General features: G+C 47.1%; 8 protein-coding genes across 8 annotated transcripts; 4 read left to right on the forward strand and 4 right to left on the reverse strand.

The window, feature by feature from the left end:
* Nucleotides 1-66: 66 nt before the first annotated feature.
* Nucleotides 67-1620, reverse strand: F4817DRAFT_346623 (Mov34-domain-containing protein). Its single transcript, XM_049304431.1, has 3 exons — nt 1334-1620; nt 1007-1260; nt 67-951 (listed from the first exon to the last, which is right to left on the reverse strand). The coding sequence occupies exons 1-3, from the start codon at nt 1397-1399 to the stop codon at nt 261-263; spliced, it is 1011 nt and encodes a 336-aa protein (XP_049156175.1). The 5' UTR covers nt 1400-1620; the 3' UTR covers nt 67-260.
* A 291-nt stretch (nt 1621-1911) lies between these two features.
* On the forward strand, nt 1912-3900 carry F4817DRAFT_346624 (Alpha/Beta hydrolase protein). The gene is made up of 5 exons (XM_049304432.1): nt 1912-2535; nt 2593-2827; nt 2881-3273; nt 3342-3509; nt 3617-3900. Exons 1-5 carry the CDS (start codon nt 2420-2422, stop codon nt 3701-3703), a joined length of 999 nt encoding a protein of 332 aa, XP_049156176.1. The 5' UTR covers nt 1912-2419; the 3' UTR covers nt 3704-3900.
* F4817DRAFT_346625 (P-loop containing nucleoside triphosphate hydrolase protein) lies at nt 3901-8186 on the reverse strand. Its single transcript, XM_049304433.1, has 8 exons — nt 7011-8186; nt 6738-6957; nt 6309-6678; nt 5534-6252; nt 5424-5479; nt 5335-5363; nt 5020-5276; nt 3901-4965 (listed from the first exon to the last, which is right to left on the reverse strand). Exons 1-8 carry the CDS (start codon nt 7954-7956, stop codon nt 4425-4427), a joined length of 3138 nt encoding a protein of 1045 aa, XP_049156177.1. The 5' UTR covers nt 7957-8186; the 3' UTR covers nt 3901-4424.
* Nucleotides 8187-9657: 1471 nt separating this feature from the next.
* F4817DRAFT_218221 (uncharacterized protein) lies at nt 9658-10900 on the forward strand. Its single transcript, XM_049298781.1, has 2 exons — nt 9658-9947; nt 10008-10900. Exons 1-2 carry the CDS (start codon nt 9746-9748, stop codon nt 10808-10810), a joined length of 1005 nt encoding a protein of 334 aa, XP_049156178.1. The 5' UTR covers nt 9658-9745; the 3' UTR covers nt 10811-10900.
* Nucleotides 10901-11098: 198 nt separating this feature from the next.
* Nucleotides 11099-13766, reverse strand: F4817DRAFT_346627 (uncharacterized protein). Its single transcript, XM_049304434.1, has 4 exons — nt 13467-13766; nt 13111-13411; nt 12493-13034; nt 11099-12440 (listed from the first exon to the last, which is right to left on the reverse strand). The coding sequence occupies exons 1-4, from the start codon at nt 13668-13670 to the stop codon at nt 11457-11459; spliced, it is 2031 nt and encodes a 676-aa protein (XP_049156179.1). The 5' UTR covers nt 13671-13766; the 3' UTR covers nt 11099-11456.
* A 2116-nt stretch (nt 13767-15882) lies between these two features.
* On the forward strand, nt 15883-17326 carry F4817DRAFT_346630 (putative glutathione S-transferase). Its single transcript, XM_049304435.1, has 4 exons — nt 15883-16165; nt 16222-16268; nt 16325-16362; nt 16583-17326. The coding sequence occupies exons 1-4, from the start codon at nt 16087-16089 to the stop codon at nt 17139-17141; spliced, it is 723 nt and encodes a 240-aa protein (XP_049156180.1). The 5' UTR covers nt 15883-16086; the 3' UTR covers nt 17142-17326.
* Nucleotides 17327-17644: 318 nt separating this feature from the next.
* Nucleotides 17645-19083, forward strand: F4817DRAFT_346631 (ribosomal protein L14 domain-containing protein). The gene is made up of 5 exons (XM_049304436.1): nt 17645-17805; nt 18103-18150; nt 18218-18464; nt 18608-18685; nt 18742-19083. Exons 1-5 carry the CDS (start codon nt 17792-17794, stop codon nt 18772-18774), a joined length of 420 nt encoding a protein of 139 aa, XP_049156181.1. The 5' UTR covers nt 17645-17791; the 3' UTR covers nt 18775-19083.
* A 1761-nt stretch (nt 19084-20844) lies between these two features.
* On the reverse strand, nt 20845-24065 carry F4817DRAFT_360751 (uncharacterized protein; the record flags this gene model as incomplete). Its single annotated transcript, XM_049306316.1, has 2 exons — nt 20845-21032; nt 21101-24065. The coding sequence occupies 2 exons, from the start codon at nt 24063-24065 to the stop codon at nt 20845-20847; spliced, it is 3153 nt and encodes a 1050-aa protein (XP_049156182.1).
* Between the last annotated feature and the right edge of the window lie 475 nt (nt 24066-24540).

The following is a 24540-nucleotide window of genomic DNA, read 5'->3' on the forward strand; positions in this document are numbered from 1 at the left end:
GAAAACAAAGTCAATAATACGTAGCCACACAGAAGTCGAAACTCTTCACAGCAGGAAAAAACTAAGATGGTATTAGCATGGGCGGAAATATTCCCTTGTTCATGATACCTCGCTAGCACATATGCAAGACCGAGCCGTGAAACGAGCCGTTCATTATCGGGCTCTCTAGACCGGGCCCGCTAGCCCTTCCAACGCCTATGATACACTGCTGAGGATCGAGACCTCAGATTGGAATTAAATTTGTTCTCGAGAATGCAGATTTACAATTCCTCGTCCTCGACGTCCATATGATCCCCGTTCGATTGGCCATTAGCCGCTGCATCCTTTTTGGGCATCGTAGCTTCTTTGTCGATCATCTGCCTCGACACGGAAACGATGTTATCCTCGATAAGCTTCTGTCCAACATCCTCAAGATGCTTCTTGGGGTCCAGCTTGCCAACGTAGCGCGTCTTGAGCTGGTCCTTGGTCAACTCGGTCTCCTCCTTGACTCTCTTCTCGTAGCCCTCGGCTAAGGTCACCAGTGTCTTGAAACGCTCCTTGTTCTTCTCGTCCTCGTGTCTGAAGTCCTCCATCTGTAATGCCTCGGTCCATACGTGCTTGTGTAGGTTCATGAGCATATTCTCCTCTAGCGCAGTCTTGCGGTAGTTGATGCCTATAGAGTAGTAGTGTCGGTTGAGTCCGTGAATAAGCGCTTGGATAGAGGGCTTATTGAGGTGACCCAAGTTGGAAGTACTCTGTCTTGGCTCTTGTCCGAGCATCAGAGATTGCGGGTTGATGAGGCGGAAAGCGTCGATGACGACCTTTCCTTTGACTGACTGTATGGGATCAACGACGACGGCGACGGCTCTCGGTGTTAACTGCTCGAAACTTTGTTGGGTGTTGATATCGACCGAGGAAAGCCAACATCCGAATCCGGGATGAGAGTGATACCATCCAACGACCGACTCAGGTCTGCACAGAAATATTAGTAAAAGCATAGGAAGAGAGGTAGACGGGACCATCTTACCGTCCGGTTTGCGTCAACATGTCCATCATCTTCTGCTGGAATACCGGGTCGACAGCTTCGACACTGACACCGGTACCGCTCTGGGGCATAGCGAAGACATCCACCACTCGTACTGTAAAATCGTCGACGAACTCTCCTAGCATAAGTCCCATGACTTCCATGGGCACACCTGCTCGTCCGTGTCGTAACATCTTGAGTAGCGCAAGGGAAGAAATGTATACTGTCTCGGAGTTGTCGATTAGGTTTTGGTTGTCCTATTTAGATAGTATATTAGTACTCATACGGGATATCCAGAGGACCTATATCGTTGAGAACTAAGCTTCTTACCGATCCCGGGGCGGCGCCGAGTCCCATGCCGCTGGCACCGGCAAGCATTCTGTTCAACCGGTCCATCTTAATATGTCGGCGCTATCGCAGTGTGAATTGTAGTAAGTTTACAAGGTGCACCGAGTCGTAAAATCAACAGGGATTGACGACTAGACTGGCGGGAAGAACGGGTCAGAGTAGAGTGTGATGGTGCGCGGTAATGTTTAATGTTGGTAGAATTATTTGAGAGGCAATGTTTAGAAATGATGGAAGCTCACATCAAAATGCAGGCGTTGACGAAGCCCGGGTCTGCCTGCATAACGTACCTAAATTACCTAAGCACCCAACGCTAAAAGCTATCGCATTTGATCGATAAGGGAGCTCGGGCCAGGTACAGCTTTGCCACGTGACTTTATAGTTCCTGGGAGGTACTTCCTTAGGTACATCCTAATTTGCTCCATCTGTTAATGTATTTTCAGCCTCGGTTAGGCGCATGTACTTCGTACCCTGTAAGCACTATATCTTAGTGCCGTCATCGTCGGAGCCAATCCCAACGTCGCTTCGTCGCCCAGTCCGGTCAAGAGCATCAACCTGATCAACGCCTATAGAAAGATACATGTCAACTAACGAGGCTATGCAATTGGCATATAAGAATGTCTAGCAAACCGGCATTAATTCATAAGGTATAGTAAACTACGACATAGGCAAGTGGAAGTGTAGATTATCTTATGAGTATTGATTCACTTTATTATTATTTCTTAGGTAGGTATGGATTAGAATCGCCAAGTTGTAATTGTAATTTATACAACTAAATATAAACATTTGCGAAAGTCATCCTTGGGCTCGGGGCGATGACATACGTTCCACTACACGGCTGAGCTGATATGATTCGGGCGTCCTACAGCTCCTTGGTTGGGTTCCATTCACTTACCTGATAACACAATAAAAAGCTCCGCTTACTTCATAATCCCAACCCTCCTTTACCTCGCCATGGGATCTGATAGGCTTAGAACAGGGCGCACACAGCCTGCCTGCCTGGCGACAAGCTCGAGGTAGTCTACCCATTCATTATAAGCCCATATTCCTACCAGCAAGCTATATTTCCCAATGTCCTCAACATCACCCGTCAAACATTTACTTCGGAGCTTCCAACGAACAAGCTTCACAATGTCTACCTCATATGGTCTGTTCCAAGTACACGACTCGGGGGAGGCCAAGGTTGAGTACGGAGTTTGAGACTTTTATAACCCTTGAGTTTTTACTAACTTGGCATGTGCTAGTATCGTGCTCTTACACGGGCTACGAGGTGATATAGAGAAGACTTGGACTAAGGACGGAGTTATATGGCCGAAGGACTTACTCCCCTTAGATGTCCCCGAAAGCCGTATCTTCCTCTTCGGCTACGATACTAGCATTGCTCAGAAAGACCCCACGCGCGTCGCGAACACAGAAATCCACAGCGATGCTAACGATCTCTGCTCTAAGCTTGCGGCTGAGCGTTCGAGCACCGGCACGGTATGATGTGTGTCCAAGATCCAATTCGGTATTACTACTAACTTACAATCCAGGACAACCGCCCTATCATCTTCATTGCCCACAGTCTCGGCGGCCTAGTCGCGGCGCAGGTCCTCGTCCACGGAGACCAGCGCGCCGAGGCATCGAGCGCCGAGGCCATCGCCAAGAACATCCGGGGCATGATATTCCTCGGGACGCCGTTCAGGGGGTCTCCATCGGCGCGGAAAGCCGAGGCCGCCCGGAGGATCCTGCAGGTTTTCGGGGTCAACACGCAAGAGCACACCTTGAAGCTCCTGGGGGTCGATTCGGAACGCTTGGACGAGCTCACTAGGGCTTTCCCCGAGGTCCTTAATAAACGCCGGGCTTCTAAGAACCCCTTGGATAGGATCGAGGCGTTCTTTTTCTACGAGATTTTGAAGACCAAGATTGGATTTGGCTCGACGCAGGTTAGTACCTCTTAGGCAGCCTTCTATGTTTCAATTCGTTCTCTCGAAGTAACAGGTCACTGTGTTAGATCGTCGAGCCCGAGTCCGCCCAGCTTCCAGGCTGTGGCGACGCAACCCCTATCCGCGCCGACCACATCGGCATCTGCAAATTCAAAACCCAGAAAGACGAGGGCTACGGCGTGGTCGTAGCCGCTATTCGAAAGATTATGATGCCTACCGGCGGCGAAACTCAACAGGTAAATCACATGCCTAACATACCTATCTACCTATCTACCTAACAAGGCTCGGGGGAAGTGCAACAATTCGGTGTGGAATGCCCTGCTAATTATTCCACCACTCACAGGGAACCAAGATTATCAACATCCTGGGCCGGGCGGTAAACGTCGCAGCTGACGACATCAACATCCAGAACCAAACAGTCAACTTCTAAAGAGGATACACCGAGGGGGGATCTCATGCAGGCTGCCGATCCAAGACCAGTGACAATGACAATTGTCAAAAGCGTGGCTTAGCGGAGGGGGGAGGACAAGTACCTAGTAAATAGCGCACCTTGTATCTACCTACCTACCTAGGTACCTACCAATCCCACCGTGCCAGGCACGTTGTTGCAGATCTGCACATGTAGCTCGCTGTATGTATGTTACCCCCCGTTAGCATTCAGCCCCCAAATCTGCACCGGAATCCCTGACCTATCACATCCATCCCTCTATGCCATTCGTCAGAGGCGCATCCCAGGCTCTGGTACCGATGTTCAGCTGAAACACCATTACAAGCTATCAGCTGTCCATTTTGCTACTTAGTTACGATTCGGGAATGGTGTTTCTGCAGAGAAAATCCCATCTTGGGAAATAGTACTGGGGGGTATGTAATTCGTAAGGTATCTTTAGATAGAATGATGGCATGTGTAAAAGTGACTTTCTAGACCTCTAGTTCCTCGATTTCAGATTAGCTTCATGTCGCCCCTGTGTAGAGGAGGTAGATACGCAGGGTGAAAGCATCATGTTCGAGTCGCCAGCAGTTAGTACGTGTAGTTCTTCAATCAACGAAAGTACCTATCTATGAATCCCTACATATATCCAAAGGAGTGAAATCACCACATCACTATATCATAATCTTACATCAAAAGAGCCTCAGCGTTCGGTGGTGTAAGTTCACCTCTTCCTCTTCTTCGACTTTTTCTTCTTAGATTTCAGATCCTCATCGCTTGAATCATCTTCATCAGATGTCCTCTTTTTCCTCTTTGACTTATTTCTAGGTTTTCTAACCTCATCACTACTATCATCATCCCCAGAGTCGTCATTATCATCATCATTCTCGCCCTCGTCGTCGTCGTCACCGTCGTCGTCATCGCTAGAATTCTCATAAGAGAAGTCCTCCGAACTACCTTCCTCAGACTGTAGCCTTTTGCCTGTCTTTTTCTTCTTGCTGTTGTTTTTCTCGTACGCGTAGATTGGGTCCGCGCGACGTGTTACAACTGGGTAGCCCGGCCAATTGTCCAGTCTGAGAATTCCGTCCCGGGCTAGTTGGGAGTCGTCTTTCCCTAAGCTAAGCTCTTTGAGGTAGCTGTCGAATTCGATGGCTCTCTCCGCGACTTTAGCGAAGTGTTCTTTTCTAATTTCCAGAGGCTTCCCCTGAGTCCTAGCTTCGTAGTTGGCAATGGCGATAGCGGTCTGGAAAGCATTTCGGATTTGCCTAGAGAGAAAGGCACGTTAGATAATGTCATAGTACTATTATAGATCAACTCACCGTCCATTCCAAGGACGCAGCTGCAACTTCTTCAACCTCTTGAATTGCTTCTCCGCGTACTTAAGTATTTCCTTTTTCGGGAATTTAAATTCCCTCTTTTCGCTCTCGAACTCGTCTTCTAGCCTGTTCAGGTTGTTCTCCCAGATTTGCAAAGTTCGTTCTCGATTTAACTTGGGGTAATAAAGAGAGAGATGTATACGAGATTTGAATGCTCTGTCGATAGTCCCGACTCTGTTAGTAGTGAGGAAGAGAATACCCTATCACCTATATGTTAGCGTCTCTTTACCAATGATCACTACGCGGTAGGTTACTGACACTATAGTACTCCAATGTTCGTAAGAAGACTGTTTTAATATTATGTTCTTAGTGTATGGTATAACAAATATTGACAGGCAAAAACTCACCTGACACGATAGCGTTGCGTGTAATATCGTGGTTTGTGCGTCTACTCAGAAATATACTATATCTTACTTAGTAAAGCCTTCGCTAAGTCACTTTGGATACGCATTCTTACTCAGCTTCGTCTAGGAGAAGTACGCAACCCCATTTATGGGCCAGCTGGAAGTTCCTCTCGAGATTCGTCTCTACAAGCTGCGCATTGTCCCCTATATCGCCACATGTGACTGGGAAGAGCGGCCGCTTGGTATGATCAGCTACGCACTCGGCAGTGCTTGTCTTGCCAACGCCGGGTTCGCCATGAAGTAGGATGGTGAGGCCCTTGCCTTTTCCTTGAACCAAGTCTATTGGTGATAGCATACCCTCACCCTGGGGATCTTGATTGTGGGGCTTTTGGTGATACTCTACCAATGCGAGAATAGTGTCCTTGATTGGGTTGTCAATAACGAGATTTTTCCAGCCGTTCTTGTACTCGACTTCGCGGAGAAGATCGATATCAAAGGTTGCCCATCTTCTGGTATGGAGAACGAAGCCAAAGACCTTGGGGGGTAGCAATACCAGTTGGTCGTCTGTTAGTTGGTCCACAAGCCACGTCGAATTAAGAATAGATCGTTTTTGGTTCCTAAACTCGTTGCGATCCTTTTCGTCAACTTCAAAATCGTCGTAAATTACATCGTTTCCACAGCACCCTACCGCATCACACATCGTACAATAGGGGTGAATATCTTTCAGCTCTCGCGGGTCATCATCCGCAAGATTCTCGACTCCTATCTCGGGCTTGTTCTCTGGCTGTTCAACGAAGGAGAGCTGAAAGTCAATAATAACCTCGGACTCAACCTAGATACCGCTGTTAGAAGTACACTGAGTTGTATGGTGCCATAGTATCACTATACCTGCTCTGGACGTTTGTCGAGGGTTAGGCCCTTGTATAGTTTGTGCGCCGTCTTGGCTGGGTTCGATAGTTCTGCAAATTTCTTCCCCCTTTCCAGCAGTTCATTTCGGAGGTGCTTGCTGTCAGCTCCAATTTCGAGAGGGATGACCGGGAGCGATGTAATCTCCCTTGCACCATCAAATTTAGGCATCTGGAATGTTTGGTTGACAGGTCCGTACTGCTTGCCATCAAAGTGCATATAGAAGCACTCTATGATGAGTGATCCGGTAGAATAGCCCGCTTCTTTCAACTTGATCGACGCATGGTTGGTAGGAGGCTCTATCCAGGGGTTTAAAATATCTCGTCCACCTGTTACTTTAAGTATACGATATCTACTCTAACGTCAGCATATTATTTAAGGTACTGAGTAATGCCATTTGGTGTCTCTCACAGCTGAACTTGGCTCTTGCCTGTCGTCCGTACTTCATCTCCGGTTTTGAATATGTACCAGAGATCTTCGAAATAAACCATCTGTCCGATAGGACTTAATCGATGTCGTAGATTAACCTTAGGCTGTAAATATTTACGTATCATGTCGCACAAGAGGCCAAGATGGGCTTTTGCCTCTTCCGTCTCTGTCTCGTTAGGAACACCATGATATCCGCCAGACGCTGCTTCTAATGTTAGTCTATATCTTCATCGAAAGTTGGAGGAGTCTACGTACGTGTAGCTTTATTAGTGATTTGTTGAAGGTGATCCCGTAATTTGTCAGTATACTCAACTAGGAGCTTGAATGGTTTGAAGAATACGAGTTTGTGCCGGTGCTGGCCAACAACTGTCTCAAGCCCTGTCGCTTCTTTGAGTACTTTTAACAGTATTGGTGATCTAATTCGGATACGATAAGGTGTCCCCGGCTTCTCCCTACTTGCTGCACTTGGTATAAAGTCATGTTGACTCGGCATTTCAAGACCCGGTAATTTCCCTTGGGGGTTTGGTTGACCTGGAAGTTGGATCTTCTCAGTCTTGCGGATCACATCATATCTCGGTTCTTCTATTAGCACCTCAATTACTGGCTTCGGAGTTGGATCAAGCTCTGCCACGTGCTGCCAAGTATTCGAACTAGCTTTCGGATCGAGATCAGCTCTCACGCCGTACTCTGACCAGGTCAGCTCGTTAATTACGCCAGTACTTGGTGGAATTGACACTGATGCATGCTCGTCTAATTGTGGTTCGGGCTCCTTAAGGATCTTTCGAAGTGTCTTTTCGAGGTGTAGTATGCGATCTTCCACTAAGTTAAGGTATGATTGAGATTGTGCTAGCCTTCGGTTGGCTTTTTTACGTCTCTCTTGAAGTGCCTCGGGATTATGATAGGATTCGTTATATAGGATCCGTCTCCATTTCCCATCACTTATCTTATCATCCTCGGATAGTTCAGCGGCGAGATCGGATTTCTTCTTTACGTTTTCTTCCTCTTGGCCATCATTCTCGGTCATGCCGTGATCTACATCTTTTCCATTCACTTCCTCTATTCCAATATCGTTGGGTAAACCTTCATTATCGTGGCTATCATCTATATCTGTTGCCATGGTGGAGTTGTGTGATGAGATGGTGTCGGCGTTCGTAAGAAGGGATGAGGTATTAGACGATGAATCATCTATAGTCGCCGCCATTCAAATCATTTAAGTAGTGGGTGATAGTGTAGAGGGATTCATACGAGGCTCTGGGCAAATCTCTGTGTAATTAAACCAGAAGAACTTTCTAAGCTGCCTGCGCCTCAAAGTATAAGTTTAGGGTATGATTATAATTCCGTAAAGGATAAGGCTACGAGTTCTCATGACAACTCCTTCCCTTCCTTTCCAGTCGGTCCGAAGTATTAATAGGTACCTAATGTTGGGTAATAGTCTACATGTACATATAACTATCGAAGCTGTAGGAAACCGAGAACCCCCACCTCCCTTTAATAGACTAGAGTTTCTCAGCTGAGAGAACCGCATTAGTAGCGCGATATTTCTTGCAGCTTACATCAAGTCTACCAATTATATTTTAGAGACGCCCGAGTTGACAAGGATTTCAAATATATACATACAGGGCAATGCATTACCAACGGAGTCGCACTGTATACGAGCCCATGCTATTGCTTTACGTACCTAACCTAATATACCTTGCAAGCCACAGGGTTCGGTATTGTCACCAGCCGTGTAACTATCCTCTTACTTAATAGAGCAAGACTCATTTTTCATGGGATAGAAGGTTGATTTGAAACGATAAGTAGGTAGACGTCGCAATGGAAGTTGAGGGCCGGAATCTACAAATAGACGGAAAAGCAGTCAATGCAGCCCAAGGCGACGTTTCGGTCGAACATCAACACATTGATCAAAGAAAGGACCATGAAATCAACCAGAATCACCAAACTAGTGTGATTATTAACAATCAATATGACAAGGGCATCTATGAGCGTCGCATGGTACCATCAGACCCTGCTGCCTCATTTATCGACCAGTTACTATTGAGGGCTATTATCCTCGCTCAAAGGGATGACATCGAATACGATGATCGTGTCGGGAGCCACGTCCGTGTTGAACAGGCCAATCGTCTGACGGAGCATATGTATGCCATTCTGTCGCCTTAGGTCCGTTACGCAAAGGCTAATCTTCTGTCCGAGTTCAGTGCTTCTTTATGGGATAATACATCACCGGCAGTAGATTATCTCAATAAGTCTATTCGAAAGTTCCGGATGCAAGTATTAGAGCCAGAGATAGGCAAGGACAATACGCCGACTCTCCCACATAAGTCATTAGAGGATTCAGTGACTTGGGTCCGGGCAAGTTTGGCGTGTGCAATTTCTCAATCAAGAGATGTTTATACAACACGAAGGAGCACTTCACTTCTACTCCTTGATCTTAAGAAGCACATCTATCCCTATTGCTATTGGGTTAGTTTGCTTAGGAATCAAAATAAAACATGCTGCTTGAGCGGTAAGTTTCTATAGTTATTTAATGAGATCTAAGGTGGCCTTCTAATTTGATGTTACCTATCAGATGCATTCGGCTGTTTGATCTCGGTAAGTCTTGAGTTTTAAAATAACCTCCTTGATTTTTTAACTGCATTCACTTACATGGTAGTTATAGGCTACTATAGGAGGTGTTGAAATCGACTCTGCTATTCTCAGATGCCTAGACGAACTCGCACAGATGTTTTATCACGCCGAAGACTATCTGGCTCTTTGCGCATCTCGCACTCTTAACAAGTCTCTTCATGAGGAGACAGTTCAAACGTTTGAAACCTTAGTAATACTACTTCAAAAATTACTCGAGTATGCCTGGAGAGGTAACAAATTAAATAGTATGGATACCTATACACACCCTAACTGGCGTTATATGGACAACTAACTATAAAAAAGAAAGCCAGAAACAGGATATAGCACACCAGACGGACGAGCTCAAGAAAAGTCTATTTGAAATGAATATAAAGTCCAAGACATTAAAGAACCCAGTCAGGGCAAACGACCTCAATACATACCACAGCGGAGACCTTGGGTTATACGTTCTTCGGACTTTCAAGACGTTCCTCAACTCAGCTGCTTCACAGAGTTCGGCGGATAGCATACCCTACCGCAGGAAGAAAGCTTTGAAAGAAAATGTGCTATGTACGGCAAACGACGGTATGTAATAAAATTGCCTACCTAAACTATAACGCTGTATACTAACATGATTTTACCTAGGACTCTCTCCCGCTACCGTAGCAACACAGTACCTACTTCACGATCAAAGCCGAGTAATCCAAGATTTCGAGGATGCCGCATCGCCAAGCAACATCGACAACGAGGCGATGCGCCAACTATCCACCCTGACCAGACGAGAAGAATTCAAAACCTGGCTACGAGAAGACGGCAAAGCTACAAAACTCCTCATACACGGCGGCCTCGACGACACCAGCACCCTCTCCGCGCTCTCCTACCTCTGCGCGCGCATCCCCATGGAATACCTCCGGAAAACCCGCACGGGATTCATATGCCTCCACTACTTCTGCAGCCTGCGACGAGCGCGTCGGGAAGACCCCGCCGACGCATTCGACATCGTGCGCAGTCTCTGCGGCCAACTCCTCGCGCACGCCGAGCTAGTCTCCGATTTCGACCTAAGTTTCCTCGACAAGAAATGGCTGCAACGGATCCGCGAGCAAAACTTCGTCAAAACATACCGGTTGTTTCTGCGTCTCCTGAAGCAGCTCGACGGGAAGAAGATGATAGTATTCTGCTTCATAGACTCCATCTCGCTCTACGAGACCGGCAGCCTACGGCACGATACCGAGAGGCTCTTTTCGTCGCTTGAGGAGTATTCCAGGTCCCAAAGACGTCGCCAGAGAGGGAAGAGGCCGAAGTTGATATTTAAGCTGCTTGTGACGGATGCTATGGCGACTGGTTATGTGCGCAAGTATTTTAGGAGAAAAGGGGAGATGATAGATATGGATGAAGGCGACGAGCGTGGCGATAATGATGATGTAGATTTAGATGTTCTTTACGGTTGACTTTTAACATATCTAAATGTCTCTATCAGGGCAAGAGGTGATTATAAAGTCTCTGCTTTTCCTTTTAAAGTATCCTTGGATATTTGAAGCTCTTCATATCTCGAAAGGACGGCTATCGTCGTATACGAAGGTGGTACAATTTAGCCCCCTTTTCAGGCCCACTAAATCCACCCCTTTTTCTATACCGGGTATGTCCGGGTATATCCCAAACCCCTTTTCAGAAATGCAAAGTCTACCTTTTTAAAACAGAACTTATTATCCTCCTACCTACTAGACTAGGATCCACAGTTTTTCATAAAAGTAATAATATTGTTTAGTCAAATTAGATACGCTAACCTCAACACATCAGCAGATCACCTCAATCACGGGATGTAAAAACCATCACATAAAATCACAAAGCGCTAAGCAAAAGATACTAGCTAGGGGGCGAGCCCGCCAACTGAACGCAAGGCGACCGTCCCTCCGCCACTGATGCTGCCGGGAAACCTGAACGCCGTTCCCTCGGCTAGTCTACAATGATCTGAAGAACCCGATGAACACCATCCCCTATTCCGTCCCGTCCATCTCCTATACACTGGTTGCTTTAAAGACTTGGAAGGGCGACAAGATTCAAAACGTGGGTATCAAAATTAGTGTTTGGATCTTCTTAGGAGCTCGCATCATCCTTTTCCTTGTCCTTGTCTTTGTCTTTACTGGCGGGCTCCGCAGAACTAGGCGACGCAGCGCCAGCCTTCTCTGCGGGCTGGTCCTTGGCGTCTGCTCCATTCTCTTGCTTTGGCTCAGGGGCGGTGGCAACGGGGGCGTCCATGTCGATGTCCCCATCTTGATCAACTTTTTCAGCTTCCGGAGTGCTCTTGGCCTCTGGCGCTGCGCTGGGCGCCTTTTCAGCCTCTTCGGTTGGTGCTTTGCTTTCACCGGCATCCCGCATCGTCTCGTCAGCCTCCTTAGATGTCTCAGCCTTTTCGCTCGCAGACTCATTTTCAGCGGCAGCTGTCTTTTCGCTTTCACTACCATCTTTATCGGACTTGGCGACTCCCTGGGATTCTTTTGGTGCTCCTTCCTGATCAGCAATACTAGCAGCCTTGCTTTCGTGTTCAGCACCCTTCTCCTCTGGCTGGGAGTTATCGCGAGTGTTTGTTTCGACCTCAGGTTCCTTGTCTATTACATCCTCCATAACGATGTCATCTGTCTCCTTAGATTTGATGACATGTTCAACAGAGCCATTGGCAGGCGTCGCGGCGCCGCTATCAGCTTCAACATCTGAATTGCGATAATCGAGGAATTGCCGTCGCGTGTTGCCGTTTCGATGAACTCCGTTCGCTTTGTCTAGGTCCTCATTATCGCTTTCCTCGTATTCGTTGTCCCGCTCTATGCGCTGCTCCCACTGGCGCTGACTCATGCGAACATCTTTATTTTCGTCCTCATCGAGGTCGTCAAGCTCAGCTTCTTCCTCATCAGACATTGCTCCCATTGAATGACGGGGAACATCCTGCATCTGGACAGATGGGGCATGAGCGGTACGTCGAAGATTTTCGATCAGCTGATTTTTTATCTTCTCTAGATACTCGGGGCTATTGGCGTTCTCCATGTTGGAGGCACGCACGTCAAGCGAGTAGTCAGGCCCATAATACTATTTTCAAGGTTAGCGCTCGAAGTAGCAGTAAGAAGGACCGTAATCTTACGTCGTAATATTCATTAAATGGTAGGGTTCGATCCATCTGAGCATCAACCAGCAGACCAGTCTCAAAAGCCCAGGTACGGGCGACATTACGCATTGTGTAACCGCCACCACCAAGAACCAGAGTTGGTCGGTTGAAGCTCTTGACGAACTTTACGCAGTTGGCATGCCCATCCATACTCAAGTTAAAACAACCGAGGCGGTCACCTGACAAACTGTCCCCGCCACATTGAAGAACGACCGCATCCGGATTATAGTATTCCATGACGGCTGATATGACGGGTTCGAAGATTGACTTGTATGAGGAATCATCTATGCCATCGCGAAGGGGGAAATTAGTCGCGTAGTAACGGCCCTGGCCGATACCAATATCTCTCAGCTCGCCCGTTCCAGGAAAGTATTCGCCGTACTTGTGAAAAGAAACTGTCATGACTCTGTCCGTGGTATAAAATGCTTCCTCAACACCATCGCCGTGGTGTACATCGATATCGATATATAAGACGCGCTTATTAAATCGTAAGAGTTCGAGAATTCCGAGAACGATATCTACTCAGTAACTGTATTAGCATGGTTCAAGGGAGAGGGATATTAAAGCCAGCAAGTCAGATGAGATAATTCGTACCGTTAACATAGCAGAAGCCACTAGCCTCAGACTTCTTTGCGTGATGGAGGCCACCCGCCCAGTTGACTGCGATATCGCACTTTTGACGGTTGAGCCGGGCGGCACCCTCCATGCTGCCACCAGCACTTATGCCACAGAATTCAAATAGTCCGTCAAATACTGGACAATCATCTCCGACGTTATATTTGCCTTGTTCCCGCTGGAAATTGTCCATATTCTCGGGGGTGACTCGCTGCAAGAAATCTATGTACTCGTCCGTATGGAATTGGGTCATCTCGAGTCGCGTTGCAGGTTTCGCACGCTTTGGGATGTCAGTTATCTTGCTGGCTGGAGCGACAGGCGCTATGATTACTCACGTAAATTTCCATCTTCTTGTACACACCATAATTCATAATCAAGCTGTGCGCCAACCGGATGCGATGGGGTTTCATTGGATGGCCCGACACATAGGCGAAGTTTCCGATGTCAGAATCATAGAAATAAGCGACCTTCTTGGGAGAAGGAGCTCCCAAGGCGATGCCATTACCGTTCCAAATGTCAACAGGGGCTGCGTGCGCCATTGTTGATCGTGGGTTAACCAAGAGAGAATAAAAAAGAATGGGTTAAGATGGGAAAGTGTTAATGTCGGGCGAAGATCTCGAGCACCTATCTATCATGCCGAATACATGTACCTAGCTATCGATAAGGTTGGTGCATCGCGGCGTGCACCTACCTTAGGTACTAACCCGAACTAGTTACTAAGTACAGGTCCGTAACCTAGGGTACGTCCAGAGCTAATGACGAAGTAAATTCAGTGGGAAATTTCCCTTTTAAGCTTAAACTATATTCACTCCTTCTAGTACCTACATAGAACGTACGATTCCAAAATTTTATAGTTGTTGATGTATGAATTTCTGTATGTACCTACTTACCTGGCCTTTATGCTATACATTATGAGATCGTGACATACCTAGGTAATTTCTCTCATTACAGCATTGTAAAAGGGGACTTACTGCAAAGAATCAAATGGTAAATTGTAATTGGTCAGCTTGCCTTGGACTAATGACAAACTAGGCATAGCGTGCTCGCTGGTGTCAGAATTCACTGTTTCTAGTATGACGTATTCGTGCTTTACCCTCATATCGGTATTAGCCATTATCACTGGAGAATAGACTCCCAGTCATGGACAACTATTTAATTCACAGCCTTACCAGCATATATTAATAGCGGCCAATATTGTCAAAAGGTTCAAGTATTAAGAACTTACAAAAAAAAATTATCTAGGTAGGTACATATATTAACATGCATAAGAGAAAGCTTGTTACCCGACATGAGGTGTGCTGGTAATGGGGAAGGGAATTATTCATATTGGCCAAAAGAAGCTTCTTTTGAAATTATATATAAAGGAGTGATGGTATTATTGTGTTACTTAACCCAGACAACATGCACCAAGACCACTCCAATACTTGTACAAAGTTACAAGGATATGTATCAGTGGCTCCAAGTGATTAAATAAGTTTATTATTGTGAGATAATCATACGAAAGGTTTCGGAGAATATCACCGGGTATAAGCTAGGTAGTATACAAATAATTTGGGTATGTCTGTAGGAGCTGAGGAGATAAATTGTCGTGAGGCGGAGCTAGAAGCAAGGAACTCTAAGCTACAGGTCGCCAAGATGTTCAACAATATCTCTGGGGATTTTTGCCCAAAGAAGCAAAGTAGGTACTCGAATTACTATGGCAAGATACTGTACAACTTCAGATAAATCTCGTAGTTTCTAGACAAGCTTTATCATTAAAAATTACCTATGTAAATAAAGATTAAGCCAGAAACTTCGAATCGTCTTGTATTTACTATAGTAAATACGCTATGCTAATACTTATTAACTGCTTCAAGTAATTATCCCCACAGATATTGTTGAAGATCCTGGCAACCTATGTATAGTTACGGGAGACTACAACTATACATACTGAAAGTATCTTTTGTTCTAAATGTTTCATCTAGAATCCGACATAAACTTCCTAACCTAGTGGGATCTAGAAGCATCCGCAGACCTATAAGATTTTATAAACTATCATACTTGTTAAAAGCCCTTCTTGTAAGACCTCTATGACGACACGGTAAAATTTTAAAGAGGATATTGCGGTCTGACGCTATTAGCTTATATTCACTGTATTAGCTAATTCGGTCCTTGATCTAGAGATAAGTTACGAATTGACAATATGCTAATCTGAATCATAATATTAGACTGCATATGTATGGTTAGAGTCCTAGTACCTTGGAGTCATACCTCTAAAGAAACAGCCGCATCGCCAGCTGTTATACCTTGTACGTATATCTATTACGCATGCGAATAGTCAAATGATCATACGAGCGCTTATCGAACTGTTGCAGAGAACCCCCGAATCATTTGTAAGCTAGTGCCCCGTTACTAGCTTGCGGCCGATATATTCACCAAAATCCAGGCATCAGATAGGAGGCGTCATTCCTGATCCCCAACAGAATGTTACCTAGTAGCAACGGCAATAATCCGGGTTGTGATGCGTGCTGCTAATGGTAAGATAACTACTTATGCGGGATTTGGTACGCATATTGAATAAATAGCATTTCCGGGGAGTTGGTGGTGAGGTATTAAGGGGGGCCGATGAGCAAGTAGCATGTAAGATGGAATCCCTAATACTCAATTAGTATAGTCGGATGAAACATCACATAGTACTCGTCGTAATTACCTAAATAACCCGATTGTACGCCAATGATGTGTATGCGAAAGAGTAGCAAATGCGGGGCTCATGCATTATTGATGCATTGGTCGGCGAGTTCATGCATAGTTCGGAGACTTTTGGTGTTTTGTCATCTCGTTATAGTCGAGCATAAAGATAATGGACCTTCCGACCTAAACTTCCACTTCTCTATTCAATTATTGTATCTAGTGAGAATTCGTCTTTGCAACTCTTAGTATTACTGACTAGGTATCTTCATTATCGATTCCTTCGCAATGGCCAATCAGGAGATCGTGTTCTTTGACTTACCGTCTAAAACACCAAACAAGACGTGGTCGTACAACCCGTGGAAAAGTAGGTGTCGTTGATATGCTTAGAGATGGGATATTATTTCTAAAAGCTAGAAACAGCTCGGATCGTCTTGAACTACAAGAACCTCCCCTATAAGACAGAATGGGTAGGCTCTACTAGAATTTGAAGATACTTGACTATGTGAAGTTAACAAATTGATAGGTTGAATACCCAGATATCAAGGGAAAATTCCAAGACCAGTGAGTCGACCGGAAGTATAATGTTCCTGCCCTCAATCTGGATGGTTCATATATTTTTGCGGATGAGCCCATCAAAATTCGAGTGATGTCTGAATTTCGATGAGTCATTGTCGTTACTCCTTATTTCTAGAATTAGGCGAGGGAGGCAGTCACTTAACGGGGTCTCCTTTAGATCATCTGCATAAAGATCAACTTGAATTTGCTGACAGTTACCTCGTAGCCTCCCAAAGGCGGATCTCTACACCATCCCGACGATCATCTTGCCCGACGGAACTTGGGTAACTGACTCCTTCACAATCGCCGAAGTGCTCGAGAAGAAGTATCCCGAGCCAAGCCTCCGTCTGGACTCCCCTTATCTGCCAAAAGTGAAGGAAATCCTTGTGCAGGTCTTGACTGCCACTAAGGCTGTCTACGTCCCGGGGGTTTTTAACGGGTTATTGAACGATGCTAGCAAGGGGTACTTCCGCCGAACTCGCGAGGAGATGTTTGGCGCGACCATAGAGGAGGTAGCTAAGAAGCAAGGCGGCGAAGTAGCATGGAAAGCTGCGCAGCCTGCTCTGGAGAAGGTCACCGCCCTGCTGAAAGAGAACAGCGACGGCCCTTTCTTCGAGGGGAAGAATGTGGGCTTCGCTGACTTCGCGTGGGCATCGTTCCTCCTTTTCGCTCAAAGAATCGGCGATGATGTCTATCAAGAGGTACTGAAGCATAGTGGAGATGCAGCAGTACATGAGAAGCTGCTAGAGGCCGTGAAGCCCTGGTACGAAAGGGCTGACCACTAGTCGCGCGAATGCTACTACTCGAGGAGCCACGTACGGAGATATTAGGTCAATTAGCAGATCCATCAATATAGTGCAATATGCCAAGTTTAAGCTTGATATATGACTGAGACCTATCAATATATATGATAGAAAGTGACTGGAGAAACTTCAAGATCAGAAGGATGGTGTAGATTCTAGCCCAACACTAGCAACTACTACACATCCCCATAATCGTACTTGTCGTTAAATTACATTGTGCTGTATTGTATATCTGGTATATTGGCATCTGGCATGTAGTTAGGTTTAACTTGACGATATCCAATTTGATTGCGCGTTTTCAGTTTCAATTCTCATATTGTTCAGATTGTAAGTCTGTCGGTGTAAATAGCAGAGACGCACGAGCCACATTAAAAGTACAAGGATCCCTCATCACAATCCACAACCATCACGTGATACAGCTTCCTTTTACGGAAATCGCTTCCCGAACTTTGTGGGTCCCTAGGGTTTTTTTCCTCCAAGCCGCACATTTCCAGGTTTGCCGTAGTAAACGTAAACTACCACCCAAGAAATTTGGAGCTGTTGACCTTTTTTCCCGTGACAACGACCACCAACTTCGACCACCGTCAACACCACACCCCGACCGTAAAGAACCCCCGAACAAATCAGTCGCAATGGCCAAGATCTCGTAAGTCTATCTCATTCGAATTCGAATTTCTCGATCTGTAGCGGAAATGTTGGTGGGGTAAAATGGGAGGAGGGATTGAAGATTTGGTGGGGGGGAATGCGAAGAGCAAGGTGAATTTGGGTTGGGAGGAATGATTTGCACAAAAGAGGAGGAGATTGAAGATTTTGTGTTGGCGAAAATTTGGACTATAAGTCGGCAATGGAACCAGATCTTGAAGTGCAAGCTACAGAGGCGACGATGGAATTCTTATTCGACAACGAGACTCTGAAGCAAAAATACTAACATTCCGCTTCACAGGCGTGGTGCCCCCGGTGGCAAGCTCAAGATGACCCTCGGTCTGCCTGTGTAAGTGCAGGGACCCTATCCCTATCCCTCTCCCGCAAACCCAATTCGAGACTAACACGCGAAACAGCGGTGCTATCATGAACTGCGCCGACAACTCCGGCGCCCGAAACCTGTACATCATCTCCGTCAAGGGTATCGGTGCCCGCCTAAACCGACTGCCCGCCGGCGGTGTTGGCGACATGGTCATGGCCACCGTCAAGAAGGGAAAGCCCGAGCTCCGAAAGAAGGTCCACCCCGCCGTCATCGTCCGACAGTCCAAGCCCTGGAAGCGAACCGACGGTGTCTTCCTGTACTTCGAGGACAACGCTGGTGTCGTAAGTTTGACCTTCTATATACACCAAATACGCGGCAACCAAATCTGTGCTAGAATTCTACGTGGTTGAGCGCAGACAGATGGGAGACTGCGTATTTGGATCACATGTCATGCAGAGCACACGGCTAACGTATTACCTCCCAGATCGTCAACCCCAAGGGTGAGATGAAGGGCTCCGCCATCACCGGCCCCGTCGGAAAGGAGGCCGCCGAATTATGGCCCGTAAGTCTTACTACCACACACCCCCCAACCCCACAAATTCTAACCTGTCTACCTAGCGTATTGCCAGCAACTCCGGCGTAGTGATGTAAAAAGGCGAGCGTTTCGTTTCGGGCGGAGCATTGGGTGAGAGGAGGAGGACGACGATTCATACCACCTAACCTACCTACCTTATTGACGATACGTCATCACGATTGATTGATTGGTATTGGAAGAAGAAGAAGAAGACACCAACACGGCCGGCCGCTCTCACGACTGCTGGTGAGAGGATTTGAGATGGAGGCCTATGTCGCGTGTCGGGTGGTAGGACTGGTCACTTTGCATTTCGGCTTCGGGGCGTAAAGGAGACATACCAAACCAAAAGAAACTGCATCCTGGACAATTGATAGTTCGGTTCCCCATTCTTGCGTGCAATTGCTGCTTTGTGACTTGTTTCTGATGATTGTAGCCGGTCGTTGGTTCATCTCAACTGACACTACATGCCGTGTGTGATGATGGTAATAAATGGTGCTCCTTAAGCTCTCATCCATGTTCCTAGATTACAAGGTTTACATAGCCATACCCGCATTTTTCAACGCAGCACTTACTAAATGAATCTATTCGCCTAACACAGAAATAGACTACCGGCTTTAATGGAAACTTGGGGGTACAGACTGAAAGAGCTAAGTTATATCTCCTTGCTTAGGTTATGTAGTCCCGGGTATGCCGTAGACTGGTTGGGGAGTGAATGGCCAAAGTACCTAAATAACTGAGTAAATATAGACAACTTGTTCACTGTCGATTTCACATTTTACATGACATACACCAATAGTAGCATTACGACTTCCATTTACGTGAACATATTCGTATCACATATATGTGCTACTGACTTCCAAAATTGATGGCAATGGTATCTTCCATTTCCCCTCCATTTTTTATGTATAGGCCTCCTTCTATCCTATCCGTTCCTATGCGTACAATGATGCTCGCTCCGTGGGTGGGTTGGATAGGACCCACCTATGCAAAATAATGACAACGCTTCGCCCTTAGGCCCAAATGCCGTATATACCCGATATGTACAAAGTGTCCTTCCCCTATTTTTCATCCCATAAACCTCCTCGCGTCTCCTGTTTTGAACACCCCCCAGGGATGAGCCCGGGCGAAGGGAAGTTTGATCCAAGTATCTAAAATAGCCCTCCACCCAGGCTGTGATGTGTAGAGAAATGGAAGGGCCTCGGACCAGCCAAGTGTCTGACGCCCAGGCTATCCATCCCTCTACCTATCAATGGGCTAACCAGGAGTCGGTTCAAGTATCCGACAGCCTATTTACCCACAGATAGGAGATAAATGAATGGACGTGGAATTGGTCCAATTATCCAACGCCAGTCCACTCATTATCTACACATCACCTTCATGGATGAGTAGAATAGGAGCCGGTCCAAGTATCCGAACTTCCCTCTACATCATCCATGGAAGATAGATGAACAGATGAACTGGGAGCTGGTCCAAGTATCCAGCATCCCGTTCATCCATCCATCATGGGGTTAGAATGTGGACGGAGGCGGCCTAGGTGAGGCTTGTCTAGGTACGCCCCCGTCCCATCCCCAGGGGGTGTCCGAGGGCTGGATGGGTGTGGTTTAATTATCCAACACCCCTCCCCGCCCTTCGTCTGCGGGCGGACGAGTCAGCTGAGATTTTCTGACCTCGTCGCCCTATATTGCGTGGCTGGGAGAGTTTAGTCCAAGTATCTAAACTTCCCATTACCACCGTAAGGCGATAAGCTGCTAATAGGACGCAGCGTCGCCGTATAATACTTCTCTCGTGACGAGGCGTACGAGAGTGTCTAGTGTTTGTGTGGCCGCCACTCCTCGCTCAATGTTGATACGTCAAGACTCGATGAATGTCTATCTGATAGTTCTGTTTTTTATGAGTACTTCATATTGATTGGAAATGGTGACAAGCAAGAGCAAAAGCAATACAATTAATGTCCTAGGCATGCTCATGCCATTGAGTCGGGACGAGACTTGATTGTTGTGATAGCGTATCAGCTGTAATGGATGGATCGTGCTAGCTGTAGAAGTAGGCTGCAATTAGAGACAATGGCTAAAATAGTCCTCTATGTGGCAATACCGCATACGTTGCTTAACATTGCCCGGACGTCGTAATAAAGGAGATGATGATAATTACTGCCTTGGGGCGGTGGCATCATCGTCTTCGTCGCCACCTGGTGTAGATCTAGAGGTGGGCGTTCCTGCTTGGTTGAGAGCCGTAGAATTAGCTCCCGCAGGTGGTTTCGCGCTCTGCTTCTTAGCAGCAAGCGTTGCACGGCGCTTGGCTACCGCCGTATTCATAGAGCCAGATGCCCATCGAGCTATTAAATGTTAGTATCTCGCGTGCTTGAACTATATATGGGATAGTGTATGAGGAACTCAAACATACCTTTCATAGAATAGGACATCTTTTCAGACTTAGTCATAGAATTGTAGTCCTTGTTGGGGTCTGCACCAATCTCTCCGTCGGGGGTGTTGGGCTCAGCAAATCCATTGCTACCGTTATCGCCATTGGAATTCCCGTTGATAGTATTGTTGGTGTGAATTGGTGCTAAGTTTGAAGGGACTAGCGGCGGTGTGCTAAGAGCGGGCACAGAGGCAGGATGCTGGTTCTTCACCTTGAACTTGATCTTGGTGGGCGGTTTTGGTGCAGGAGGAGCCTTCTGTTCTAATTGCTGCACTGGAGCTGGTTCTGGAGCAGGTGTGAGGTCCTCGACCTTGGTCTGTGTTTTCTTCGGGGCGCGTTTAGCACGCTTGGGTTTGGGTTCTTCAATGAAGTCATCATCGTTGATATCATTAGTGAACTTTCTTTGACGTTTCTCGCGGAGCTGGTAGTTACTTGTAGACGCCACTGTCTCAGCTGTTGCGGTAGATGATGCGGTGGGGGGACGAGGCTCTTCGGGTTGATGACTCGTAGAGGTAACTGTCTTAGGAGTTGCAGTCTTGAAGGATCCGGATGGAATATCGGATTTTCGGGAGTTTGTCCGACGAGCCGGTTTCGAGGGTGTTAGAGGCTCTGCACCATTAGGCACATTGTCTTCTTCCTCCTGTTCTATAACCGCCGTAGCATTTGCAGGGGCCTTGCGTTTACGCTTGCGAGGTTGTTCTTCCTCTACAGCCGCCTCCTCAACTCCTCTCTTAAGTGAAGGCGCTGAATCGGGTTTGGATTCCATATTGAGCTGTGGCGTGAGCTCTGCAATAGGCTTGGCCTTAGGCCCGGGTTTGGCTTGCGACTTAGACGGCGTCCTTAGTTGCGCTTTAGGGTGCGAGTTGCTAACTAGCTGGGGTTCGGGATTGGGCTCTTCATGCTCTGGTTCTGGGTCTGGAGTAGGCTGAGCTTCTGGTACCGGGAGTGGGTTTTTGCGAGGTCTGCCGCCTTTTCCTTTCTTCTTGGGCGGTTCTTTCTCAACCGGCTCGGATGCTACATTTAATGCGCTAGTATTCTGAACCTGAGCTTGAGGCTGGTTTTGATTTTGTTGCTGGTCGCCATTCTCTTGTGCCTGTGCGCCACGACGTCCTCGGCGTTGGGCTGGAGCTGGGGTAGAGCCTCTGCTAGCGGCTTCACCTTCGTTGAACCTCTCCGGTGGCTTTCTCGTTCGTTTTCCTTGCATGATATTGGGATCTTCAGCCTCGGCTGCCTTGGCAGTCTGTTTGGGTCTCTCGCGAAGACGCCCGTGGCGACCCAAGCCAGTTCGTTGCGCAATGGGGTCCTGTTTACCCACTTTATCTGCTCTTGGATCATATTCGAATCCGTAGACGTTAGCCATAATTCTGTCTTGCTGTCGGGCATAGGCGACTTCTGGTTCTGTCGTGTCCTTGGCTCTAACGCCCTTGACGATAAAGTCTTTTTGAATGGGGTTTGCGTTAGGGTCTCTAGCAACAGTGGCCTTGAAGCGACGGTTGAAGGCTTCATCCTCTTTGTGGGCGCGAATTGAATTATCGTAATCATCCGTCCACTTTCGCAGCTCCTTGAACTCATCTTGCCATGCCGCGAGAGCCTTGTTCGCAACTTCGACTCTTTGGTAGAGCTCTTTGGGAGACAAAGACTTGATGTCTTTGAATAGGTCGGTGAATTCAGATGCCCTTCTAGCCTGCTTGAACCGGAATTGTTTCATATCTGCTGGCTGTGTACCGGATGGCTCTAATTCTGTAGCGGGCGAATTTGCGGCGGTGTCGGCCGGCGTGTCCCCAACAGCCGCATCCTCTTCAACAGCGACGACTTCTGGGCCGTCTTCGTTAGCTGCGTCGGGTTCTAGCTCTAGACCGGCTTCAGGATCCGCCTCGGCATTGACTGCAGTACCAGGGTTCGCTTCAGCGTCCGCGTTCGGATCAGCTTCGGCATCAACCTCGGGCTCTGCCTCGGCTTCCGGCAGCTCGAGCTCATCATCCTGGTAGTCCGGGTAGTAAACGAAAGAGCCATTGATATATGGAGTGAGATGGTCCAGTAAGTCTGGTTCGGCGTGATCGTCATCCGTGTCAAGGATATCATCATCATCTGCTTCATCTTCTTGCTCTCGGAGTTCATCTTCATTTCTAGCCATAGTTTCGGGTTGAGCTTTCTGTAGATTAGGGTGGCTCTCACCCGAGGCGGTATATAGTGAAAGTTGTGAAGGCTGTGAGGGTTCTGAAGGTACTGAAGGCTCCGAGGTCTCCGACGGCTTTGATGATTGTGAGGATTCCGAAGAAATAGACATGTCGACGGAAATGTTAGGAATGGGAGCCTTGGTCTCATTATTTGAGGAGCCAGAGCCAGAGCTAGTGCGTCTAAGCATCGACTCATCCGACTCTCCGCTATGGTGCCCACCAACTTCAATGGTGTCTCGTACTTCGACATCATCCATCTGCTGTTCTGGCACATAAGTCTGAGGCTCTGCTGTAGACTTTCTAGTGTTACGTTTGCGAGATGATGACGGCTGAGGTTGCTCAGAAGCTCGTCTGCTAGTGCGAGCTTCAGAATCTTCGTTCGTCTCATTTTCATTGGGAACGAAGTCAGTTTTCCGTCTCTTCAACGTGCGGGTGGCGCTGGGCGTAGATTTTGCACCGTAGCTCTCAATGTCATCAAGCTGGTCAAATGTATAGTCTACACGAGGACGTTTTCTCAAGGAGCGTCCTCCTTTGCTGGCGGAATCTTCTGGCATAGTGCCGGCACTGTCGATGTTGCGAGCGCGAATTCGCTTTTCTCTAGAAGCGGAAGGGCTCGGGGTCTCTGCAGTGAAAGAAAAAGAAGATGCTGCGGATGAAGGTTGTTGCATAGGCTGCTCGGATGAGTTATGAGGTGATGAAGTAACGGGAAAGGTACTTGGAAAAGTAGAACTCTTCCGGCCTCTTCCGCGAGGACCGCTAGAGGGGTCCATTGTAAAATCTCTATAGTCGAGATTTGTCGCAGGTTTGCAAATACTAATGTATGCGTTGTATGTGTAAGTGAAGTACCTAAAGTACGTGTATGAATTAAAGGTGAAAGAAGTTTTGGGTCGGAGATTATGTAAGTGGGGAAAGGCTCAGGATGTTGATGGCTAAAGCGCGCCTTCCCAAACCAACAAAAAGAGAAGAAGAAGAAGGTACGATATAAAAATGGCCGCCAGCTGGAAATATTAGGTAGTTTCCAATTAGTGCAAATTATATTTCTTCTCAACGCGTTGTTGACAATTGCTCGTTGCTCGTTGTTCGTTGTTCGTTGTTGGGCACAGGCTATGGCCAGCCAAGGGAAAATTAAGTGGTTGTATGTAGTGTAGTAGTAAGGAGGCAATGCTTGAAAATTGTACAAGGCCGGGGTGGACTGAATTGCTAGCTGCCGAGGGAAAGATGCAAGGACAGCAGCCCGCCGCCGAT

Source organism: Daldinia loculata (assembly GCF_022478755.1).
Source record: "Daldinia loculata strain CBS 113971 unplaced genomic scaffold F4817scaffold_50, whole genome shotgun sequence".
NCBI lineage: Eukaryota > Fungi > Ascomycota > Sordariomycetes > Xylariales > Hypoxylaceae > Daldinia > Daldinia loculata.